Genomic DNA, 26,203 nt, shown 5'->3' on the forward strand with positions numbered 1-26,203 from the left:
CAGCGTTAGCATGCAGTGCGCCGCCAGCACCGGGATCTGCCCAGCACCATTCCCCCTCACCAGTACCAAAGAAGCAGTCTAAGTCGTCTGGTCGGCAGGCACCTCACAAGAGAACTTTGGGCAAAGGACCCGAGTTAGGTCTCGTGCCCGCAACAGAGGCTCTGGGGATACCGCTGTGGTCAGACCCCGTAGCCGAGCCTGAGACGGGCACGGTAGCCAAAGAATAGTTAGGCCGACCAGCACCGCAGATGCCTGACTGCATGGTAGATCCCACCAAGACACCAGCTCAGATGACCCCTCCAGTGATGGGACCGTCCCTAAAGGCAGTGGAACGCCCCCAGACCGCAGGTGTTGTTCCCCTTCGCCATGGCCGAGGACCCAAGTGCCGCAACCCCGGTTTCCGGCCAGAAGGTGCAGATCTCTGACACCACGGTCTCCGCCTACAAGACATGGAACTCAAGAGTCGTGATGCTGATCCCCATACTTCCGGTACCGACGGTCTTCCTGCCAGAGATCGCCACAGCACTGGTCGCCTCACAGATCTCCCAGTCGTCGGTCCCCATCAACACAAGACCATTCTTCGTTGCGGCACTATTCACCGGGCCCCCGGTACCGTTCTTTGGACAAGCACCGGCCCTCGTCTTCCCCAGACCGGTCGCCAACAAGTCAGTCGACAGACTCTGGTTTCCACAGCCCCGCTCTGGTCACCAGAAGGGAAGTGGTCCGGGTCAGAGGGACAGTTCAACCCTTCCCCTGTACGGGGCGAATTGTCTCCCAGCCAGGAGCCTGCTAAGGCACCTGCGGCACCAGCATGGGCTCAAGGGCAATGGCCTGCCCAGTGGCAGTACTGGAACCCGTGTGGGGTTCCTGTTACACCAGCTCCCTGCTCCCACTGCTCCTCCCAGGCTACATCAGACAAGCTGCCTCCGACACAGCCAGCACCAGTGTTGGAACAAGGGGCCAAATCCGAAGCGGTGACTCTGCGGGAGGCCCCGGCAGCCGCAGAGCAGTCTCCGGCGCAGCAAGAGGACACCCCCCAACCTCCGGCGGTGCAGTCATCCTCCTCATCCCTGGACGAGGCAGTGGCAGGGCCCTCGCAAACCTGTAGCCCCCTTCTCCCCCCATTACTTAAGGGAGCACCAAGTCCTACTTAAAAGGGTGGCAGCCAACCTGAACTTGGAGGTCGAGGAGCTAGCTGAGGCGCCCAGTGACCTCTTCAATGTCATTCCCTCCTCTACCCCAACCTGGTTCTCATTACCTGTTCACCCAGGGGTCCTAAAGATTGCCAAGTTGGTGTGGCAGACTTCATCTTTCATTCCGCCCGCATCCAAGAAGGCGGAAAAGAAGTACTATGTCCCCACTAAGGGGTTTGAATTCCTATACACGCACCCTTCTGTGGGGTCCCTGATTGTGTCCACTGTCAATGAAAGGGCTAGGCAGGGCCAGGCAAGTGGCACCCCCAAAAATAAAGATGCCAAAAGACTGGACTTATTTCGCAGAAAAATGTATTCAACAGCAAGCCTCCAGTTTAGGGTCTCTAACCATCAGGCCCTACTTGGCAGATATAATTTCAACCTGTGGCACTCCGTCAGCAAGTTCAAAGAGAGCCTCCCACCGGATCACGTGCAAAAATTTGCCACTCTGATAGTAGAGGGCAAGACGGTAGCCAAGAGTGTCCTCCAGATGGCCTGGGATGCCATGGACTTGCATCCAGGGTGGTTGCCTCTGCAATAGCCATGAGGCGTAGATCCTGGTTACGGACCTCCAGGCTGGCCCAAGAGATGCAGTCCACCCTTCAGGACCTCCCTTTCAAGGGAACTGGGCTCTTCTGGGAGCTAACTGGTGCTAGTATCCATGGCCTTAAAGACTCCCAGGCCACCTTCCACTCTTTGGGCCTGCATACTCCTCAGCAGGCCAGAAAGCCATTGTCAAGGTCTTGGGGTACCCCTCGATCCGGCTTCTACAAAAAGGACAAAGACAGGGGCTTTAAATGATGCCACCAGTCGTTGTCTCGTCCACCTGCCCAGCCTGGTCCTTCCAAGGACCAAGGCAGCCAAAAGTAGTCAGTTTGAGTGTGAGCCCAAGGATGACTCCACAGTCGCTGCACCGGATCCATTCCCTGACTTCTTCAACCACTTCCACCCGTCCAGTCAGCCTGGTCCGACGTCACCTCGGACCACTGGGTGCTCGACACAGTCTCATCGGGCTATAACATGCAGTTTGTAGCTGACCAACTCTGCCATCCCCCTTCCCCATACCTCTTCAGGGATCCTTCTCAGAAGCAACTCCTCGTTCAGGAGGTCAGAAACCTCCTGCGCCTACAGGCAGTGGAAGAGGTTTTGCAAGACATGGAGGGAAGAGGATTTTACTCTCACTGCTACCTCATTCCGAAGACAAAAGGGAGCCTCAGACCTATTCTAGACCTGCGTCGCCTCAACAAGTATTTCAAAAAGTTGAAGTTTCATATGTTCTCCCTGGCCTCCATCATCCTGTCCCTGGACCCGGGAGACTGGTACGCTGCCCTCACTTTAAAGGACACGTACTTCCATATTCCCAGGGCACTGGCGTTTCCTCCGTTTCACATTGGGCCAGCGCCATTTCCAGTTCACAGCGATGCCCTTTGGTCTCTTGTCAGCTCCGAGTGTGTTCACCAAGTGTATAGCACCAGTGTCCACTTACCTGCAATGTTGGGGGGGGTCCAAATCTACCTGTACCTCGATGACTAGCTGATAAGGGGCTGGTCCTCGTATCAGGTATAGAGGCATCTCGATCTGTTCCACCTGCCATGATGACCAGGGCCAAATAATAAACGACAAAAAGTCAACCCTCACCCCAGTGCAATGTATAGAATTCATTGGGGCGGTACTCAACTCCATTTGAGCCAGAGCCTTTCTCCCCAGGACTTGGTTCCAGGCCATAGTTGACCTCATCTTGTCTCTGTGTGCCCATACACTCGCCACCGCCCACACATGCCTTAGACTGTTAGGTCACATGGCAGCATGCACTTACGTGGTCTGGCACGTGCAACTCCGCCTCCAGCCCCTACAGGCGTGGCTGGTATCGGTCTATGTCCCCAACTGGCACAGTATGGACTGGGTGATCAGAATTCTGGACAGTGTACTGTCATCCCTTACCTGGTGGAGAGATCCTACATCTGTGCTGGAGGGAGGCCCCTTCGCAGCCCTGGTCTTGTCAGTGACTCTTGTCTCCGACAGTTTGGACCCAGGCTGGGGAGCCCACCTGGGCAATCTCAGTACTCAAGGCTGTTGGTCCAGTCACGATCAGTCCCTGCACATCAATGTCAGGGAACTCAGGGCTGTTTGCATAGCCTGCCAAGCCTTTTGGACTCTCATACAAGGCAGGGTGATTGAGGTCCTAATGGACAACAGGGCCACCATCTTCTATATCAACGGACAAGGGGGAGCCAGGTCATCTGCCCTCTGCCAGGAAGCACTCCGGTTCTGGGATTTCTGTCTGCAGCAATCCATCTGGTCGCTCATCTCCCATGGGCTAGGAACGCTTGGGCAGGATATTCTCGTCTTGCCATGAGTGATCCCTTCACCCGGATGTGATCAGTTCTATCTTCCAAGGGGTGGGGAACTCCCCAGGTGGACCGATTCACATCCAGGCAGAACAGAAAATGCCACGTCTTCTACTCATTCGAGGGCAGGGACAGGGAATCACCGTCGGACGCCTCCTGCTTCCATGGTCTGATCCTGCTCTGATGTACGCCTTCCCTCTGGTGCCATTGCTGCCCAGAGTCGTCATGAAGATCAAGCAGGACAGCGCGAAGGTCATCCTCACGGTGCTGGCATGGCTGCGCCAACACTGGTTCAGCACTCTGCTGGACCTCTCGGTGGCGACCCCATTCCGGATGCCGCTCAGGGTAGACCTGTTGTCCCAGAACCACAGCAGTCTCCTGCACCCCAACCTGGTGGCACTATATCTGAAGTCTTGGTTGCTGTGTGGCAAAACGCACAAGAAAACGGCAGTGCTTGTCCGAGGTCCAGCGAGTCCTGTTGGTCAGTAGAAAGCCCTCCATCAGCACGACCTACCTGGCCGAATGGAAGTGATTCACCTGCTGGATGGCGAATAAGGGGGTCTGATCCGAGTGAGCCCCGTTGCAGCTCATTCTAGACTACCTACTGCACCTCAAGCTTTAGGGCTTGTCACTTTCATCCATCGAAGTCCATCTAATGTCCATCTCACCCTTCCACCCACCGTTAAAAGGCAGGTCGGTTTTCTCTCAAGATATCACGCCAGATTCCTTAAGGGCCTGGAGCATCTCTATCCGCACTTTAGGGATCCTGTTTCTCCTTGGGACTTGAATCTGGTGCTGTCACGGCTCACGGATCCCCCCTTCGAGCCTCTGGCTTCCTGCTCTTTCCTGATCCTCTCCTGGAAGGTTGTGTTCCTGGTCGCGGTGACGTCAGCCCGCCGGGTATCCAAGATTTGGGTGCTCACCTCGGAACTGCCTTACACAGTCTTCTACAAGAACAAGGCTAACACCTTCCTTCTTAAAGGTAGTCTCTCGGTTTCATTCAAGCCAAAATATTTACTTGCCAGTCTTCTTTCCGAAGCCGCATAAGTTGGAGGAGGAGCGCAAGCTATATGCCCTGGACGTCAGGAGGTCTCTGGCCTTCTACATTGACAGGACCAAGTCATTCCATAAGTTGACACAATTATTCGTCGCTGTGGCAGACAGGATGAAAGTTCATCCTGTTTCTGCTCAGAGAATTTCCTCCTGGATCACTGCCTGCTTTCACTTTTGCTATGATCAAGCAAAGGGGCCACGCCTGGCAATCGTGTTTTTATCGGCTGGTGAATCTTGCCCATATGCTCAGGGTTTAGCTGATTGCCATATTTGGGGTCGGGAAGGAATTTTCCTCCAGGGCAGATTGGAAGAGTTCCTGGAGGTTTTTCGCCTTCCTCTGTAGCACGGGGCACGGGTCACTTGCTGGAAGATTCTTTGCTCCTTGAAGTCTTTAAACCACAATTTGAGGACTTCAATAGCTCAGACATAGGTGAGAGGTTTTTCGCAGGAGTGGGTGGGATTCTGTGGCCTGTGTTGTGCACCAACCAGGGCGCAGGACTCTTCGGCAGCCTTTTTGGCCCAAGTGTCTATTCAGGACATCTGTAGGGCGGCCACCTGGTCGTTGGTCCTTACCTTCACGTCCCACTATGCATTTACCCAGCAGGCCCAGGACGATGCTGGCTTTGGTAGAGCAGTACTGCAAGCCGCCAAGTGGTGAACTCTGAGTCCACCTCCATAGATACTGCTTGTGAGACACCTAGAATGGAATCGACATGAGCAAGCAGTCGAAGAAGAAGAAGAAAAGGTTACCTGCCTTTCATAACTTTTGTTCTTCGAGATGTGTTGCTCATGTCCATTCCATTACTCGCCCTCCTACCCTTCTGTCGGATTTGCTGGCAAGAAGGAACCAAGAGGGCTATAGGGCCGGTGGTGGCTGATATACTGCCACATGAGCGCAGCACTTTAGAGAGTGCCACATCTGGCCCTATGGATACTGCTAAGGCAAAAGTCTCTGACAACTGTGCACATGGGCACGCACACACCTAGAATGGGATGGACATGAGCAACACATCTCGAAGAACAGCAATTACGAAATGTAGGTAATCGTTTTTTCTCTGTTGTTCACAGGTTTCTGAATAGCAGCAGTGATTTTTACTTATTTACACTGCCGCTACAGCTGGATCAAACTGTCATTGGAGTTGTCTATCTCTAGGCTCCGGGAGACAACTCTGTCATATCTAGTATTCAGTTTGCATTTGGAGTTATCTCCATAATAAGGACTAAGTGAAAGCTTAATTTCTGAAGAAACTTATAGGCTAGGCCCCAATATTCATAACTGAAAACTTCCCACTGAGTAGTGGAGAAGTGGATTTTTCAGGCTGTGTGTAATGTTTCCAGCCCCTCTCACATATAATATAGAAATAAATATTACTCTGCTGTGTTGGAAATGCAGCAGGATTGTGCTTGGTGTACTAAAAAATGGAAGATGAGACTAACTGAAGTGACCAGGCTAATATTCCTGACACAACTCAGTAAACTAGTCGCTTAGATTTCTTTAATCATACAGGATTTTGTATGAACTCCCACTTAAATAGAGGAAGGAAGTGACTTAGTCTGCTATCTCTGTCTTGATCTTTCCTTTGGATGTTTTGAAATGGTTAATACAACTTTTTACAATACGTAGAGTGAATTTTACAAACGTTGTTATAAAACAAAAAACAGAGTCGCTAAAGTCTCAAGAACTCCTCTGAAACACACTTTCTTTCCGTCTACTACATAGTTTCCTTTATTAAAATACATTTTTTATTAATTCAACTTCAATTCTTCATGAAAGCAAAGTAGCAGCTCTCAATGTGCAAAAGAGCTATTTTACAGGGCGTGAAAGGGAACAAGTCCATAGGCATGTTTATTTGAAAACAATTGAACTTTTTCATGTCTGGATCCCGTGTTCCTGCATGGCTTTGCAATTTAGCTGTTACAGTAACTGCTCACTTAAGGTCGTCAGGGTTAACGTTGTTTCGTTGCTGATCAGTTAGGGAACATGCTCGTTTAAAGGTGCACAATGCTCCCTTATAACATTGTTTGGCAGCCGCCTGCTTTGTCCACTGCTTGCAGGAAGAGCAGCCCGTTGTAGCTAGTTGGTCGGGGCTTGGAACCAGGATGGACTGGCAGCCCTCCTATCAGCTCCCTGCTCCCCTAAGTTCCCTGTGCAACAGCCGCCCAGCAGGCTACTAATTGCCAGCAGTTCAGCTGTCCCTCCCTCCACTGCCATGTGCTGCTCCTGCCCTCTGCCTTGGAGCAGCTCCCCAGAGCCTCCTGCTTGCTGTGTGGGGAGCGGGAAGAGAGGGGCTAATGTCAGGGTGTCCCCCCTCGCCCCTACTCCTGCCCTCTGTTTATCCTTTCTCCATATAGAGCAGGGTGGGGACACAACAGGGCTCAGGACGGCGGGAGCTTGCTGTCTGCAGCTGCCGTCTCAACTTCCTGATCTTTTTAAAGGTAATGTCCTTAGAGTGGTGTCAGCGTACTTAAAGGGGCAATGCACATCTCCATCTCTCTCTCTCTCACACACACATGGTGTGTATCTCTGTCTCTGTCTGCCATGCTGTTTCCCCTCCCTCCATTTGTGCTGCCTTGTAGAGTATGAGGCTATGTTAACAACATGTTAACCCTTGAGGGCTCAGCCAAATGCTAGTTTATCATTTAGCAGTAGGGCATTCCCTGGGAAATATCCCACCCTCTAAGTTCACCGCCTCAACCAAGCTTCACAGTTATCATTGCTGTGTACAGTATTAAATTGTTTGTTTAAAACTTATAGTGTGTGTGCGTGTGTGTGTGTACAAGTTCCTCCTCTGCCTTGGTGGGTCCTGTGCTTATTGGCGGATTTTCTCACCAGCCCTCAGTTTGGCCACTTTCATGACTCAAATCTGCCGTTCACTCAGTTAGCCTCATCACTGGCCAGGATGGGGAAAGGAAGAACAACAATCCCCGCGGTCTCTGCTGATCCACCTAGTGGATCAGGGAACAGGCCAGAGACCTTCTCCTCTGGTGGAACCCACAGTCCAGTTCAACTCCTCCGGTATCAAGTAGGGAGTTGGAGGGATGGCGGGAACCCGGGCCCGCCCTCTACTCCGGGATCCAGCCCAGGGCCCTGTGGATTGCAGCTGTCTACAGTGGCTCCTGTAACAGCTGCAGGACAGCTACAACTCCCTGGGCTACTTCCCCATGACCTCCTCCCAACACCTTCTTTATTCTCACCACAGGATCTTCCTCCTGATGTCTGATAATACTTGTACTTCTCAGTCTTCCAGTAGTACGCCATCTCACTCTCAGCTTCTTGCGCCTCTTGCTCCCAGCTCCTCACATGCACCACCAACTGAAGTGAGCTCCTTTTTAAACCCAGGTGCCCTGATTAGCCTGCCTTAATTGATTCTAGCAGATTCTTGATTGGCTGCAGGTGTTCTAATAAGCCTGTTTGCCTTAATTGTTTCCAGAAAGTTCCTGATTGTTCTGGAACCTTCCCTCTTACCTTACCTTACCCTACCCAGGGAAAAGGGACCTACTTAACCTGGGGCTAATATATTTGCCTTCTATCACTCTCCTGCATCAATCTGGCCCGACCCTGTCACAATACACACACACACACACACACACACACACACACACACACACACCCACCCTCTACCCCGATATAACGTGGTCCGCGGGAGCCAAAAAATCTTACTGTGTTATATTGAACTTGCTTTGGCCCCCCCTGCTCCTTGTCCCGTGACCGCCCCCTCCACAGACCCCCCCCCCCCCGTCCCTAATCACCCCCAGGACCCCACCCCCTACCCAACCCCCCTGTTCCCTGTCCCCTGACTGCCCCGCCCCCTATCCACACCCCCGCCCCCTGACAGGCACTCACCGGCAGCGGCGGGAAGCGGAGCAACGTGGCCCCACCCTGCTCCACTCCGCCAGCTCCCAGCCGCGGCGCTCCGCTTCCCGCCGCTGGTGAGTGCAGGGAGGTTGGGGAAAGGACACCCCCTGCACTCACCAGCGGTGGGAAGCGGAGCACCGCAGCTGGGAGCTGGCGGAGTGGAGCGGGCTGCTCCGCTTCCGCCACTGATGGTGAGTGCAGGGCAGGATCCCTTCCTCCAAGCCCCCTCCCCTGAGCGACATGGCTGGGGCTGGGGCAAGGGAAACGGAGCAGGCTGCTCCCAGCCCCCTGCTAATCACCCGGGCCGCTCTAGGCCTGTGGGGCCCCCAAAAGTGCCCCCCCCCCGGCAGCTCCTGCCTCCCAGACCCTGTTGTTAATTAGCTGAATATAAAATAATCTGCACTAGTAAATTACAGCCATTTATACAGTGTAAATGAATTTAATTCTAAGCTTGTAGCTAAAGCAGCATTTAAATTGATTGGAGCTGTCCAGAGTGGAGCTCTGGTAAATATTTTCAACCCCCCTGGAGTTTTTATAGTATGTTGAGTGGTAGGCGGCGAGACTCTGGGAAATACTGTGAGAATTTAAGGCCTAAATTAAAGAATATCAATCTAGTTAAAAATTTGTATTTTTTTAAATGTCTAATATGGTATTTGTTTCTCTAGAAAGAAGCTGCTTTTGTATTCCTACATTACTTTATGTTCTAAAAGAGATTATTGAAGCTTCTTTGACTCAAAACATTGATACAGATGAAGAAGTGGCAACATTTCTCCATGCTGTTCAGGCTCTGTTCCAGAAAATTTTAGAATGTGTGGCACGCAGGCTCAGAAAACAGCAGGAAGAAGGGCTTCAGGTATTTGTCATCCTATTAAACACACACACACACAAAACCATGTGATTGTAAAGTTAACTATAAACACGGACTTTGACTTTTACTCAGATGTGAGTTGGACACATTGGGTTTATTGGCACAAAAAATACTTCATTATCCTCAGTTTCATAATTGATTTGACATTATGCCATTTGTGTCTGGTGCTCTAAGCCTTGTCATCAATAGGATTTTCCCCGCTGCTGGTCCTGCTCAGTGGAAATACTAATGTGAAAAAGGGATCATGCATTTGTGATGTCAGTTTAGACTGCCAAACCGGATGAGGCATTTTTATGCTAGTTCCTCCTTCTGTAGGCTGTTTGTCTCTTCTTCACAGCTGAGATCTAAAGCTGGATAAATAATAAAAAGCATATCCTGCCCTACACTCTCAAGCTAAGCCTCTGTGCTTGAATCAAATTCCCCATGTCAAATAACTTGAGTGGATATATACACGGGTGTTGCCTCATCACAGAGAAAGAAATGAGCAAATGTTTTTCCACGATGTGGGTGCCAGCAATGTGTGTACTGGGTCAGACTGGCAGCACTCAAAACTTAGTGAGGAAAGAAAACTAAAAACAGGTTTGGTAAGAGATGAGAGAATGGGACTGAGTGCTGGATGAGAGGAAAGAGCCAATAAGATTGAGATGAGTGGCTGCCTCCTCCCTGCTGCAAAGAGCCATCAGCTGCTCTCTGTACCTTCTCTAGTTCTGATAGGCCTGGTTATGAACCTTCTCTCAATGTCAAAAGTAATCTTCCCCTTCCCAGAGCAGAGAGATCTGTTGTCCCAGGTTCAGTCTTTTGTTCCATCCTTAACTCCCTTGGCCTCTGTATATGGCTTACAACTGTTCTCTCTTGCCAAAAGGAGTGGTGTCAAAATCCTCCAGAACCTACTTTACTTCGAGAAAAGGAACTTTATATGTTTATAGCAGGGTCTGGACAGTGTTTCTTTCCTGGTGCTGAGATAAGTGGATCAGTGCCAGGAAGTCTTGGATTCTTCCAAGTAATCCTAAATCTGCATTTGAGCTGGGAGGTGTGATTCCTAGCTCACGTAGACACACCTGCACTAGCTGTGCTCAAGCTAGCATGCTAAAAATAGCAGCATAGAATGGTGTGGGCAGGAATTTGGGCTTCCCACCCAGGTACATATCCAGGGAGTCTGGGTGGGTACATACTCAGGCATCTAGCCTAAGCTGCTGTCCATGCTACCCTAGCTACAATGTTTTATTTTTAGCACGCCAACTTGAGCAGAGCTAGTGTAGGTATGTCTATGTGAGCTGGGAATAGTATCTCCCAGCTCAAATGTAGACATAGACTTAGGGTCCAAGCCTTTGCCTTTAGTGCCCTTGGGAGATTTTCCCTGTGCTTTTCAACCCTTTGACTAGGCCCTAAAGGATAGATTCACAGAGACCTAACTGCTCTCGTAATGCTAGTTCTCTTCCTTACTCTGAGTTGTTAAATTGCATCAAGACAGCTAAATTACATTAAATATTTTCCTAACATTAGTTTTCTAGGTAAGCAATTGCTGTAGAGGTGTTATGTGATAGCAAATGGGAGAGAGACGACAGTTCCTGAGACACTCTATCAAGATGTAGTCAACTCTATGAAAGTTTGAGAATCCCTGACTAAAAGCTTTTAATTGCACTAAAATGCTCCCGAAGTGGAAATGCTGTAACTGATCTATATTTTAATTAATTAATTTTTTTAGTTGATTCATTCTATTCAAATGGCTCTTGGAGAATTCATACACACAGTCCAGTGCTGGCATTCATCTTGTCCAACAGTTCACCATGGTGTACTCTCTACTCTCCTAGCTGCAGTAGTGGTTGAGATAAGTCACACACTGCGAAAGGTAAAGAGTTTAAATAATCTACTGTACTTTTTTAGTTTATTATACTAAATGTTCAACCTTTAAACCAAAGCAGTTCAAAAGAGGGCTAGCAGTGGTCAAGCTTCAATTGTACAGTAGTGCCCTTCCCTGGTTAATCTGAACCGCCATTGACTGTACATCAAAGGAAAGTCAGAGATCCTGACCTGTTGAAGGAGGTGTTATGCAGTGATAAAACTGGCATTTTTGTAGGCATAATAAAAAGCTTTGGTGGTTATCCTGTTATGCCAAAAAAAAAAAAATGTTTTCAGAAGCTTGGCTGTCTAAGGTTGCAGTTCAACATGTCAAGATATCAGAGGAAAAGCATCCTCCCATGGTAGAGCAGACTAGGCCAACTGCTCTCTCATTATCTCTGGACAAGGCAGTGGTTCCTGCAACACCCTCTCAGCCAAATAATTACAAAAGCTCCCAGGATTTGCTGTGCTGCATAGTGGATTCACTTAAGACTCCTGTGGAGGTGGTACAGAACAGCTCTTACGCTCCGAAATGTACTTCATACTCCCAAGTCTGGCATTACCAGTGAATGAAGCTTTATTGGCTCCAGCAAAGAATATCTGGCAGACACCATCTGCTGCACCAACCTCCAAAATGGTTCCAGGTGCTGTTCTCTGGCATCTCTATACCCATAGTGTACTTGGCTGTTTGCTTACCACAGCAACTAGAAGACTCCATTGATCAAATTCTTAACTTTGGCGCACTGGGCCTAAAAATCAACAGAGAGATGCCGTCCTCGGGTGCCAATATAGAGAATAGACTTCATAGGGGCAGAATTAAACTCCATGACAGCAGGGCCTATCTGCCTAAGGACATGTTTGACATCATGGTAGTCCTCATAACTAGTTGCAGACTCATGCATACGCTACTGTGAGAGCTTGCCTATGTCTGGTCGGTCACAAGGCTTTCTACACACATCATGCACCATTTCAGACTTCACTTTTGTTGTATGTTGTGGTGGCTGAACTTGTATGCCTTCCAAACAGACACCACATAGGGTATGTCTATACTACCGGCTGGATCAGCAGGCAGCGATCAATACAGCAGGGGTTGATTTATCACGTCTAGTCTAGACATGATAAATCGACCCCTAAGTGCTCTCCTGTTGACTCCTATACTCTACCGCCGCAAGAGGCGAAGGTGGAGTTGATGGGGGAGCAGCAGCAGTGGACTCACCACAGTGAAGACGCCACGGTGAGTAGGTCTAAGTACGTTGACTTCAGCTACGTTATTCACGTAGCTGAAGTTGCATAACTTAGATCTATCCTCCCCCCCAGTGTAGACCAGGCCATAGATATGACAGTCCAGGTCCCCTCTGAAGTCCTCTCACCACTGTATTGGTGGAAAGATCCTAATCAGGTGTGAAAGGGGGTACTGGTCTTCCTACCTCTTCCCACCAAGGCCTTTATTTACAGATCCCCTGAGCAGCAGGCAGCAGCATAGGAAGCGAGATCTGGGTGGCAGCACCATGGCGGAAGCACCTTCAATGCATGTACAGGCTGCTGACTGTCCACTTGCTGGCTCTGGCCACTTCCTCTGTGCTGCTGCTGCCTGCCTACTTTTGTTTCCCGCAGGCAGCAGCATGGGAAGCAGGATCTGGGCTGGAAGCAGTCAGCCAGCAACCTGATGGCAATCATAGGTCTGGCCATGAAGAGAGGCGGGGCAACTAGGGCTGCAAGAGGGGGAGGACTGGGAGAGCAAGAGGACTGGGGGGAGCTGAGCAGGCTTGGACGAAGAAGGGGATAACAGATGACTGAAGGGCTGAGAAGGGGAAGAGAGAGAGGGTGGCAACAGGCTGAGAGAGGGAAGGGTGGATTAAGGGTGTCATAGTGGGTCCCCAAAAGAGACAAAATGTGATTGGTGGGTCGCCTTAGTAAAAAGTTTGAGAACTGATCTAATACATATAGTTAAAGTGGAAATTTTTATGTAATATCTTCCATGTGGGTGAGCTGCCACCTTTATAAATACTAATTAACAATCTAGCTTAAATGGCATTTTTGCTAAAGCTCAACTATGTATGATATTAGTTATTTCCTTTAACGTAAATGCCAAATATCTGGTTAAAAGTTTTAATTTTTCCAATCCAACTTTGCTTTGTTTATTTTGACACTGCTGAGTTAAACTGTCAAGTACTTTTTTGAAATGAGCTAGAAAAATACATTTAAATGTTTCTCCCAATAACTTAAACATGCATTCAGTTAATGTAGCTACTCAAATTCTGTTTTTCTTAATTATTTTCTATGTGCTTCTGTATTTATTTTGAATTTGAGCTGTCTTCTTTTTAGGCTTCAAATGCAGAAGAACTTGCACCACCAGAGTCCATTGCAGACCTTCCTCCACTTTCAGGCAGTTTAATGGCAATGATAATTAAGTCAATAAATGTGGTCAGGTAATCTTTGTCTGTTAGTTTCCATAAGGTTTATTAATGTGAAACCAGTAAGTAACCAAATAAGCTTTTAATTGTTAAATTCAAGATTGTGGAATTAGCCAGTGAATACCTAGATCACCTACTACATTTCCATGTAATGTCCCATAATCCTTTACTTTTTTGGTACGTTGATTGTGTTAGTTTTTTGCTTTTTCTATTGTTCTTGTGTTAGAATCACACGACTATTCATTCTGATAATTCCTTTCCTCATAATCACATACTTATTTCAAAAGGTATTCATAAATCCTACTTCTTCCTATATGGAAGGGTTTAGAGGAAACCAAAGTCTTTACCAGAAATAACACCAATCATATAACCTGGAACTAACAACATGCATGCTTAAACTCAACTGTAAAATACACACTGATGGCACTATACAAATGGCATAAAGAAATTATTTAGTTGTTAATATATTAAGTGTTAAGTATGCCCTGAAAGAGAGTTTGGTGTGCATTCTGCAGCTTTCCCAAGTGACTTTTCTGTAGGACTTAAATTGGATGCTTATTATGTATTCTATCACGATTTTAGTAGAGGTTAGTTGAGTCCGCTGCAGTTACAACTGAATTTCAATTTTCATTTTAATTGTCCTTTTAAAAATTGTTCATAACTTATTTTTATTCAAGTGATTATCCACATGTATTCCAATTCTGCTGTGCATACACCCCAGATCAGAATCTTTTTGAATAGCAGTGTCAGGGACCATGCCGTGCTCTGTACACCTTCCAGTGCTCCATAGCGCAAGAGTCCAAAGGGCAGGGCAACCACAATCACCCTTCTGTCTTGCAACCACAGGTGGTAAGAGGAAACTGAAAACCACATCTCTGCCCGCTGCGCGATTTTGTTGTCTCTAGTTAGTTTTTTCCAATTATAGTTAGTTTAGTTAGATTTATATAGTTTTAATCTGTTGGCAAAAAAGGGAAAAGTCTTCAAGTCTGAGGGTGACTTGGCACAAGATGCCCCTGCACATGGTGGAATCAAAGCTTCTGGGATTCAAAGCTTAACTCTCCTGTGAGACAGCTATTCCCATCAGTGACACTCTAAGTGCGTCTTCTGCCTCATGAAGCTTATACACCACACAAGTGTTCTGTGTGCTCCTTCTTTTAGAAAAGGACCCAAAACCAAGGGAATCTCACCTCAATCTTTTCCTGATAGAGAGATCCATGAGAGCATCATCCATTCCTGAGAAGGCAGCCAAACCAGACCAGACAGTATGAGAGCACTCCGGTTAACCTGGAGTCTATCTCGAGCTCCAGGACTCAGTGTTGAGAAAGGTCCCAGTCCTTGACTATGGAGTCAGCCAGAGCTTCCATACATTCCTCAGATCAATCCTCTGAGGAGAGAGGAAGGAAGGAGCATAATGTCCATGGTATCTGCAGACTCAGATCTCTCTCTCTAGCATATAATAGATCTAAGTTTAGAGGCAGTTTAAGTCCCACATTGGATCCCAGTGATGCCTCTGTACCGAAGAGTTGCCTCTGAAGAAGCCATCCTTCTTTTGACCAGTATTGATGGCAGCCAAGCACCCATCCTGAAGCACTCAGAACCAGAACTACTTCAGAGCTTCTTGACCCAACACCAAAGAACCTGGTGCAAGCTTCTGAGCTTCCAGCCCTAGTACCAAATCTTCTGGCACAGATTCTGCAGTACCATTCATAATTCCGGATACAGATGGAGCAGCCTCAGAACCAATGTTCATGTTTCAAGGAAGCTTGATGGCATCTGAGCTGCCAGAGTCTCTGTTGCTGGCCCTTACTAGGAAACTATTGTCCTGGAACCAAGTACACTATCCTCTCTGTCAGTAGAGCATGCTCCAGGACCTGCTCCTATGGAGGAGTTATATTTCTTTTCCTCCTCCTACATCTGAAGTGACTGGGAAGGTGTCAACTATGTATTTGCCTCACTCACTGCCTTATGAACTGAGCTATTTAGACAGGGAGTCCAGAGGACACTTCTACAAGAGAAAGCATTTAACTTCTTGGTACTTCCCTCATAGTATTCTCCATGGCCTGCAAAACCATTCCCCTATCCCATGCACATATGGCTATTCTGGGCCCCATAGGGAGTGCATCCCAATAGAAGGGCTCTATCCACTGATCCTATTTCTAGACCCAGGTCTCCTTCTTGGATAGACCCCCAGGAAGGCCAACTGATCCAGAATACAATCATACCTTCAGGACCAGGAAATTGAACAGGAAAACATGCAGGAGAGGGAGGTCCAGCCTTATTTCTCAAGTGCTTTTTGTGCTCTTCTCCTGATGAGGCTGTCCACCTAGCTGTTCTGACCCAGCCAGAAAACTAGGAACTTCTCCAGTGGACGCCACATACCTTGGACATTCTAGTGGAGAACAGTGCATGAGAAGTCATACAAATGTCTTGACAGTCTGTGTTGATTGGTCCCTGGCAGATTGGCATTGCCAAAGGCTTGTAGGAGCCAACCAGATACCTATGGCAAAGCTCAGCTTCAGCGGTACCCACCTCAAAGCTCAGCTTTAGTGGTGCACACCTCCATAGTCAAGAAGTGGGATCTTTCTCAACATTGAGTCCTGGAGCTTCAGTGGTGCCCACCTCAAAGTGACTCTTCGGTATAGATATAGATGCTACCAGTCATCTCTAAGGATGCTGAATACTTTTATAACCATCCAGTGCCTGGATCCTTTGTAATAACTGCAGTCCAAGGGATGTTTAAGCAGCAGGGATTACCCAGGTGAACAACCCAGGACAAAGTTCCAAAAAAGTTTGACTTCTGACTGAAAGACATACTCCTCAGACAGTTTTCAGATGCATGACTATTAAATTACCAGCTACTCCTGACTGAGTATGACTTCTTGAATTGGGCAGTTCACTGCAAGTTTCCTGCAGGAGCACAGAGAGGAGCTTAAGTCCCTGGAGTTAGAGTGGCATCTGGTTGCATGGACCTCTCATTAAGCCACCATTGAAGCCTCTGACTCTGCAATCATGCAGGTTGCTTGGTTGCAGTCCTCAGGGATACCAAAGGAGGTCTAAATGACCACCTTCAATGGCTCTGACCTCTTAATTAAGCATAATAATGAAACCCTGCACATGTTAAAGGACTCAAGCCATCTTATGCTCTGGAAGCCTATATTCCCTCTTCCATGAGGGAACAATACAGGGCTCAGAATTATCAGAGACATAGGCAATCCCCCTAACCCAATTACGGCCATCAAAGATCCTCCAAGGAAGAGGCAGAGGTTCCAGAGGAGGAGAACCATACATCCTGCATCAGGAGGTTTGACAGTATGGTCTGTCCCATCTTGTTTTGAGGTCTGAGGTCTGTCCCATCTTGTTTTGGGAAGTGTCTTGTTTTCAGAAAGCCTGGAACCAGACTTCCAAAATCAACTGGTCCAAGGTTATAGGGATACACCATCTAGTTCCATTCCTTCCCTACCCTATTTCCCTGTCCCTTTCCAGGGATCCATCTCACAAGATATTACTAAGAAAGGAAATGAACTTCCTTCTGCAACTCAGAGCAGTGGAGCTACCTGTGCAGTTCCATAACAGGGAGTCTTCACTTGTTCCCTAATCTTTTACTTAGATCATAAACTCTTTGGGGGCTGGAACTGTCCCTTTGTTCTGTTTGTATAGCACAGGGATCGGCAACCTTTGTCACGTGGCCCATCGGGGAAACCCGCTGGCGGGCTGGGATGGTTTGTTTACCTGCAGCGTCCGCAGGTTCGGCTGATTGCAGCTCCCACTGGCCACGGTTCACCGTTCCAGGCCAGTGGGAGCTGAGATCAGCTGAACCTGCGGACGCTGCAGGTAAACAAACCGTCCCAGCCCGCCAGCGGGTTTCCCTGACGGGCCGCGTGACAAAGGTTGCCGATCCCTGGTGTAGCACCTAGCACAATGGAGTCCATGACTAGTGCTCCAGGGTGCTGTGATATTACAAATACAATCCAAAACTTATTTAGGCATTATTAGAAATTGCTATGTGATAGTGTGACTGGATCATCTGATCCAGGATACACTGATCAAGTCCCATTCCCCAGAGCTCAAGCAACCTCTGCTGTTTCTCTGAGTCATTCCAATATCTGAGATTTGTAGAGCACCACCTGGAGTTTGGTTCACACCATCAACTTGTTTGACTTCCACAGCAAATGGCAGACAATTAAATGAATTACAATTCCAGTTTATTTTAGAGCCAGTATTTTTACTTTTTAAGGACTTTTCTTTTTTCTGTCTGAATTTTTTTTTCTTTTCTGAATACACCGAAAAATCTTTATTTTTTGGTTACTGCTCCTCCTCTTCTCATATGAATTATTTCACCTAAATTCCCTCATTCCATTCCTAAGCAGCCACCACTGTACAGAATACATTGCTTCCTCAGACTATCAGCAGTGAAACTCCAGAGATCAGCCAGTTAACTATCTTCTGTAAGAAGTACATTTGTGGTTCCCACACTTAAACTATGTGTTTTGGAGTCTCATGATTGATCCTAGATCATGGTTTCCTATGTGATGGTTTGGAGAACTACCATTGTTGGGGGGGCCAACTAAGAGTCCTGTTTATGTTTGTAAAGGAACATGTTTCCCCATGTGCCTTTGATTTTCTTCTAGGTCATTTTTAAATGAATTAATGGAATGCATTGTCTGTGAAGAAATTGAAGGAATTATTAGTCTTACAGCTGCTGCGTACATAGTTGTTATAATCAAAGGTCAGTCAAACTAATTTTGTCTCCAATGAAGGCTTTTGTCAATAGTAGATTTTTATTCCAACTTAATTTTAAAATGTTACATTATTTTTCCAAAAAGAAAAAAGAAAAGGAGTACTTGTGGCACCTTAGAGACTAACCAGTTTATTTGAGCATGAGCTTTCGTGAGCTACAGCTCACTTCATCGGATGCATCCGATGAAGTGAGCTGTAGCTCACGAAAGCTCATGCTCAAATAAACTGGTTAGTCTCTAAGGTGCCACAAGTACTCCTTTTCTTTTTTTCTTTTTACGAATACAGACTAACACGGCTGTTACTCTGAAACCTGTCATTATTTTTCCAGTTAGCTGTGGAAATTCAGAAGTAGTAATTTTAATAGGAATACAGAATTAAAAAGAAAAATGCAAAGTTGTAAGGGATGCTATTAGACATTGGATCTAAAACTTTGTGGGGGTCTTTTTTAAAAAAAAAAAAAATCTTTATCTGCTACGCTAACATAGTACTCTTCCATATCCTGTTTTATAGGAGTATAATAGCATTCACATAGCACAGATTTATACACTTAACCTGGATAATGAAAATCTAAGTAAACATGTCACCAGTTTTTAACAAACTGTTAATTTGTTATATAGATGCTACACAGGAATATACAGACTTGTTTATTTTTTAACATATTATTTAAAATAGGTAAGCACAAAACTTCACTTGTTAAGGATATTGCGCATGCCCTTCAAAAGAAGCTGATGACATGCAGGGAAGTTGCCATGGCAGAATCTAGCAGCATTGAAAGGTAAATCTGATGTACAGAAAAAAACCCACTGATTGACTGAAAAAGGGATGCAAGATTCTGTACTTGTTGGTGAAGAAGTTTACTGAAATCCATATGATACAGGGATTAAAATAGTGCCAAAATGTTGAAGGCTATTGAGCCCATTAAGGAACTAAATTTCCTGGTTCAACTCCCCCTTTCAGATGGTAATTCTCTTTACATGTTTTGTTCTATATACTGTAGAATCCACAATACTCCAACCTAGTTCCTTTTAAAGTCCAATCTCACTAAGAACTGCACAGAGAAAAGAAAGCATTCTTTGTAACTTTGCTGTTTCATAGCACTAGAGCTGAGGGGTTTTCTCTGCATTTTGTGTCTTAGCTAATATGGATCTCTCTAGCTAAAACTGTATCCAGGGTCATAAAAAATTATTTTAGTGCCTTACCACAGTCATTAGATTCTGCTTTTGGTGCAATTTCAGCTTTATAGGAGGTTGGCTTTAGACCAAATTAGCCTCTTCTGTTTCACAGGTTAAAAGTAAAAAATGCTAATTTTACAACCACTTACATTTAAACTTTGCATATGGTCTGAAACAAAAATTCATAGTTTCATTAACACTAAAAATACTCTTATTTGCTGCATTCAGATAGAAATAAAATGTAATATATTCAAAACCTCCGCCTCACCTAATTATAATCTCTTCAGAGTTCTCGGGATAACAAATATAAGTTATAGCCATTGATGACATGCATAAATTTGTAGTATGGTTCCAACAATTTTTGTTAGGAATTGGTAGACAAATTGGACAGTCAGTTTCCTGTGGTTGCAGCAGGGAGGCATTGATGCATATCTGTTTCGTGTCTTCTGGTTTGTTTGTTTTTTAAAGCACATTGGTTTAATGGTGGGAAAAGATGGTAAAAAAGAACCTAAGACAACCTGTGGAAGAAAATTTGTGAGATGGAAATTAGGAATGCTAAAATGGAATTTGAAGAGCAAACAGCCACAACTAGTTTTTAAAAACGATATTTTTAAGATATTCATAGAAGAAGAATTAGTAAGTCCACTGGACTATCAGGGAATTAAAGAGAACAATCAAAGAAGATAAAGAACGTTTCAGGGAAGCTAAATTATTCCTTTGTATCAGTCTTCATCCTTGAGAATGTGGAGGATGGGGAAGACACCTTCTATTTTCCAGTAATAAAGTTGAGGTACTGTCAGAAAATAAGGTGTCAAAGGAGAAGGTGCTGGAATAATCTGATATATTAAAAAGCCAACAAGACCTGATCATATACACCCTAAAATTCTGAAAGAACTTAAAAATGAAGTAACTGAGCTATTAACAAAGAATGCAATCATTCATTTAAATCTGCTTCTATCCCAAAGAATTGAACAGTAGCAAATGTATCTTTCTTTTAAAAACGTGCCCTGCGATTCCAGAAATTACAGACCAGCAAGCCTTACTTTTTGTACTGGTTGAAATGATGGTAGTAATAGAATTATAAAATACCTAAATGATCATTGTTATGATAGGGACAAACCAGTATGGCTTCTGTAAAGGAAAATGGTGCCTCACTAATCTTACAGTATGTCAACAAAATAAGGAGAACTAGTTGATATAATTTACTTGGACTTTCAAAAAATGTATGATAGAAGCTCAGATTCCGTAGTTAATTCTTGTGGTTCTTGGGCAATAGGTAAAGTACTATAATGGAAACAAAAAAAGAGTAGGAATAATAGGCATGAGTAGCAGACAGCACCTATTTGGTGTACTTAATCCTTCTCTACACATATGCACACTATGGATTATTTGAAAGCTTTCTACATCTACTTTAAGATGAGGTCTGATCTGCAGCTGTTACCACAGGGCTCTGCGGAAAACAATTTCTGGACTGATAACTGCTGTGATTGTCCCTCCCTTGCCAGATTTAAATGTGGTCATCTTGGCCATGTCAACAAATGTTTTGATGCCAGATTTCTAGACTGGACTGAAGAAGCTATGTGTTCCATCATAATCAAGTGCACCTCTCAAAAATCTCCCCATTTGTTCTTTACCAACATCTGCTATTTTCAGTGGAGACTCTTGTACGTCTGGTGTTACGTGCAGTCCAGTAGATATGTTGATAAGCACCTCTGAATGTGATTCAGGGTCAAATGGGTTTGTCATATTCTTGATGACATGGTTGATGAGAGCTATAACATGCACTTCATCCCTCTTCAGTGCAGAGGCAAGGACTTGTTTGTGAACTTTGTATTCATTACTTCTCTTTAGGCCACTTCTCTCTCTCATTTTGCATATTCATAATATTAAGCGTGTCATCTCTAACAGTAATACTGACCTGTGCATAAGTGTCACTGAACTAACAAGCTGGTTTCTAAAATATTTCAAACACTAGTATTGCATGCATAGGCAATTACAGATTAAAACGTTCTATCAGGCATACTAGATGCTACACTGTATGTACAAAAGGTTACAGGTAGAGAAGCATTACGTTAGGAATTCACATACGTGTATATCTACCCACTATGCAGTACAAACTGTGGGCATGCAATCTACTGCTACAGATTTCAGTGTGAGACTGATCTGGTCAGCAAATTTTAATTGAAAATGCATAAAACTATGGTCACTTGTGAGGTACTTTGACAAATAAAAATTGCAGTGTGAAACATTGCATGTTAGTATATTGCAAAATCTTATTTGCTATTTTTGTCACATGCTAAACAGCTTCATTTCTGAAAAAGAAATATTTGCCTATGCAAAACCAATACAAATCTTTTAATACATTGTCATTTGGAAGCTTTGACCAATAAACACCACATTAAGATATTTAAACTGACTACAGTTCTTACTGTTTAAGTTACAGTCATGTGGCAGTGATTCTGGAACTGTGCAAAAAATGACACTTTCTCATTTTGGGTACCATTGTTTCATATCACCTACAGGCTTATGGCACCACTTGACAGCACCACATCATACCTCATTTAAACATACATAAAATAAGCTTTCAAATGATAGTTGGGTGTTGTGTATAGGGTGGCTACATTAAATTCCAAAAATATGGCCCTTTTTGAAGAATTGCCATACATCTATAAATGGTCAATTTTCATCACGCTTGAAAAGTGGTTAACACTGGGGTCCCATAAAGTTCTATATTAGTACCAATGTTAAATTTAGTAAAGATCTGGAAAAGGGGAATGAGCAGTGAGGTGGCAAAACTTTCAAATTACACAATTCATTTAGTCAAAACTGCAGAAAACACTGAGGAATTACAGTGAAACTAACAAAGTTAGATAAATAGGCAACATGATTATAGATGATGATCAGTATGGATACATGTAAAGTAATGCACATTCAAAGGACTAATATGAACAACTCATGCATTGCTGCATTGTAAATTAACTATAACATGCAGAAAAGTGGTCTGGGTGTTCTTGGACAACTCTATGAACACTACCTCTGCTCAATAAACAGCTGCAGTCAAAAAGTGAACAGAACATTAGGATGCCTTACAGAATGGAAAGTGCTATACAAATTAAATAATGACAAATAAATGGCACATCTTCACCTGGAATACTGTTTTCAATTCTGGTAACGTTTTTTTGTTGTTGTTTTGTTATAAATTAGAAACATGGAAAAACTTTTATATGAAAAGAAGTAAAAGATTAGGACTGTTTAGAGAGACAGATGGGGTGACATGATCTGATACACCAAATTGTATGTGGTAGGGAGACTGTCCTGTTTATGCTTTTTTTGTAATGTACAAACAAGGGAACATTTAATGAATTTCAGAGGCAGAGAATTTAAATGTCATAAAAAGAAATACTTTTTCACAAAACACAATTATACTGTGACAACAAGTTCCACATGCTATCATTGAGCGCTTAGCAGAGTTTAAGAAAAGATTACATATTGTTAAAGAAAGTAAGAACATCCACAGCTTCGTTATATAGGATTATTTTTTGTAAAAGAACTTGGAAGAATATACAAACTCGTGTTTCAGGGCATAATCCACTATCTGTAAAAGGTTTAGGAAGAAATTTCCCAGTGAGCTGGTTATATTCCATTATTGCCCACTTCTATTGACCGGTTCTTGCACCATCCTTAAAAGCTTTTGGTACAGGATGCTGGATGATAATGGACCACAAGTCTGCTCCCATATGGCAATTCACATGTTCTGTTAGGTGCCTCATTGTGTGCTGTAATGACTCAAATGCAATTATATTTTGATTGCAGCGTGCCTTATTTTGGTAAACAGCAATTTTCTTTTAATTATTACATCTTTCTCATTCTGTTTGGCCAGAGGAAAACTTGTAGTCAAAATTGTCTGCATATTAGTCCACAGCTCATTATATGATCTGATAATGTACTAATTTATATATGCTAACATCAACTGTAATAAATTTACTCTTCTCAAAGCTTAATTTGTTACTTTTTACATCTGTTTACATTATTTTAAAATGTCAGCCCTTTGGGAATTAGTTTATCCCTGGTGGATGTAGCCTGGGACCTGACTGAATTTCCAAGGGACTTTGCATGCTGCCCCAACCTTTTAAATTTGGGCATCGGGCACCAGGAAACATCTGTATGTGGTAGCACAATAAGAAATATGTAGAGGTCTTCTATACTGGAGTACCTCAGGTGCTGCCCTTAAATAAGAAATTAGTGCACTACACCAGAAGTACACATTTTTCTAATTACTAGAATCTAGTCTTCTCTGCTCAACTGAACTAGCAGTTTCAGTTGACAGTTAAAAGCGAATATTATGGATTTTCCCAATGAACAAATAAACTATGAAATATTATGATATAATTTATAATATATATAATCATCTTTGCTTAGTATGTTTAGCATTTCAGTCTATGGGCACCAAAATTAAATCTATTTAACTTTTATGCTGAAACATTTAATGTTTTCCTCACATTATCGTATAGATGTCTTTCCAAACCCTTCATTGCTCTGTCAGTGCTAATTAAAGAGAACTTGCAAATAGTTTCTCACTATTTGTATAGGATTCCCTGCAGCATACTCAAAATAATAAAGGTAAAGAGCATTTAATACAACTGACTTTAAATTTACCTTGTTTTTTCCTCTTTTGGGTGCCTTACAGTCATTCTGAGTTCTATTATGGTTGGACGTCCATTAGCTTAGGGCATGATGAGTCTCTCAGTGAAGGGACATCTCAGTTTAATGATCTAAAGCCAAACAAAATATTAAATAAAATTACTGAATTATTCCTTGTATGTTTGCTCTTTGGGCACCTGGAACAATACTTAAGTTAGTGACTAGCATTGCTAATATAGGGCATCCTTAGAATCTTACAAATAACTAACGTTGCAGATATTGAACAAATGATGCATGGAAAATAAAGCTGACAGTTTGTCACAATATGAATTCAAGCATTGAAAAATCAAATCTACAAAGATTAACGTTGCATTAGTGTTTGGTGATAAGCCAGATGCCCTGACTGTGGTCTTCTGAGGACAGTTTAAGGCCAGGTGAGTGTGAGAAGCTCTGAGGGAGAGTGCAACTGCAGAGGCAATGTTGGATGAGGAATGCAAGGAAATAGAGAGTGATCAATTAAAAGCTTGGGGATAGCAGTTATCTTTTTTGAGATTGCATAAGAATTCCAGTGTGTGCAGAGGTGGGAATGTTGCTAAGGATACTACGCATGGGGCTGAAGTGACAGATGGGTGGCTATTAGTACTAAGGATAAAGATGCAGGAAGATCAGCACTAGGGAAAACAAATACCGGAGGAAGAGGAGAATGCAGAAATTATACGGATTGGTGGGGAATGGGGAAAATGAGTGAGCATAAGAGGAGGAGGTAGGGGAGTGGAGAGCAGAGATGAGAAGGGGAAATGAGGAAAGGGCAAGACTGGACTTCAGAGGATTAATGCTGTGTATGTGATAGTAAGATGGCAGAGGTAGAAAAGGGCAGTAAATCAAATATTCAGAGAAGTAAATGAACAGTGTTTTAAGTATGTAGAAGGTTAAATATTAAACAGTAACAATACAGCATTTTAAAAATATTTAAATGGACCCTCTAATTGTTCTTCCTTATACCTTTTTAAAAGTAGAGAACAGATTAGATCATATTTAAAGCTTGTCAAAACAGAAAAAATTCAGGCTTTTATTCAAACTTTTATTCAAACTTTTTTTGTCAATTTTGAAATTAAAGATTTGACTCTCCGTAGCTATACTGTAATCTATAATCATTCAGAGAGGTGAATGGAAATGCTGAGCAAGATTGTTCCTCTTAAATGTAATCAAACACAACAACTTCTTTAATTCCTTAAACTAATGGTGTGTAACTTCTCAAAGAAATAAGGGAGTAGCTATTTATTGAAAAGCAAATAGGCAAATGTGTTTCTTTTGCACGTTTTATTCAGCTGCTCACTGATTTCTCTGGTTTCAGAACCGTATATGAATCATCGATGAAAATTTTGGATGACATCTTGAATCCTTGACTGTATCGCTGCCTTCAAGTCATGAAAAGTAGAAAGAAGGAAGATGTATTGTTTTTTATAAAGCAAAGGAATATGTTACCTTGAAAAACATATTTAATATAATAGTGAATTGTACCTTATTGGAATGCTTGTATTATGCTAGCTTATGCTTTGTACATACATACATAACTGAAAGTCTTAGCAAGCAAATGAATAACTTTTAAAAACAAATCAGTTTTATATTCCTTTCATATTTAAAACAATTGTGCAGAAACTTTTAAAGTATGCAGAAATGTTTTGTACATACATAGATAATGTATTATTAAAGATTTTGGAATGGCTATGAGGAAGGTATATTGTAGGTATATTCCAAGTATTTCATGTGAAATAAAATCAATACCTTTTATATATTTTTTTTAAAAAAGAGAATTAATAAAATGACTGAACTATCCCTTTGAACAGCATTTTCTTGAACCCTTTGACATTGAATGTCATGGGTTTACCTAAAAGGTAAGGCATGAGCACTTAGGGAAAATAGCAGCTGCTTCTGAATAGCAAAAAGCATTCTACATGGCATACTTACCAGGCCAAATGGAAATGTTTTTTCTATCTGGTCTCAGCAGAGAAGTGTCTCTCCAATGCAGGCTTCCATCTATGTTTTGGATTATATGTAGCACCTAAAAAATCAATGCCTGAC

At 43.9% G+C, this 26,203-nt stretch overlaps 1 protein-coding gene across 1 annotated transcript in view; it reads left to right on the forward strand.

The window, feature by feature from the left end:
- The window catches only part of NCAPG2 (non-SMC condensin II complex subunit G2), a 115,525-nt gene extending 89,673 nt beyond the window's left edge, over positions 1–25,852 (forward strand). Inside the window, exons 23-28 of the mRNA XM_074943425.1 lie at positions 9,116–9,303; positions 11,024–11,167; positions 13,483–13,586; positions 18,200–18,297; positions 18,981–19,083; positions 25,476–25,852. Coding sequence (XP_074799526.1) covers positions 9,116–9,303; positions 11,024–11,167; positions 13,483–13,586; positions 18,200–18,297; positions 18,981–19,083; positions 25,476–25,527 — 689 coding nt within the window. The 3' untranslated portion in view covers positions 25,528–25,852. The remainder of the gene's footprint in view (positions 1–9,115; positions 9,304–11,023; positions 11,168–13,482; positions 13,587–18,199; positions 18,298–18,980; positions 19,084–25,475) is intronic.
- The last annotated feature ends 351 nt before the right edge of the window (positions 25,853–26,203 follow it).

The sequence above is a fragment of the Natator depressus genome, chromosome 2, assembly GCF_965152275.1.
Source record: "Natator depressus isolate rNatDep1 chromosome 2, rNatDep2.hap1, whole genome shotgun sequence".
Taxonomy (NCBI): domain Eukaryota; kingdom Metazoa; phylum Chordata; order Testudines; family Cheloniidae; genus Natator; species Natator depressus.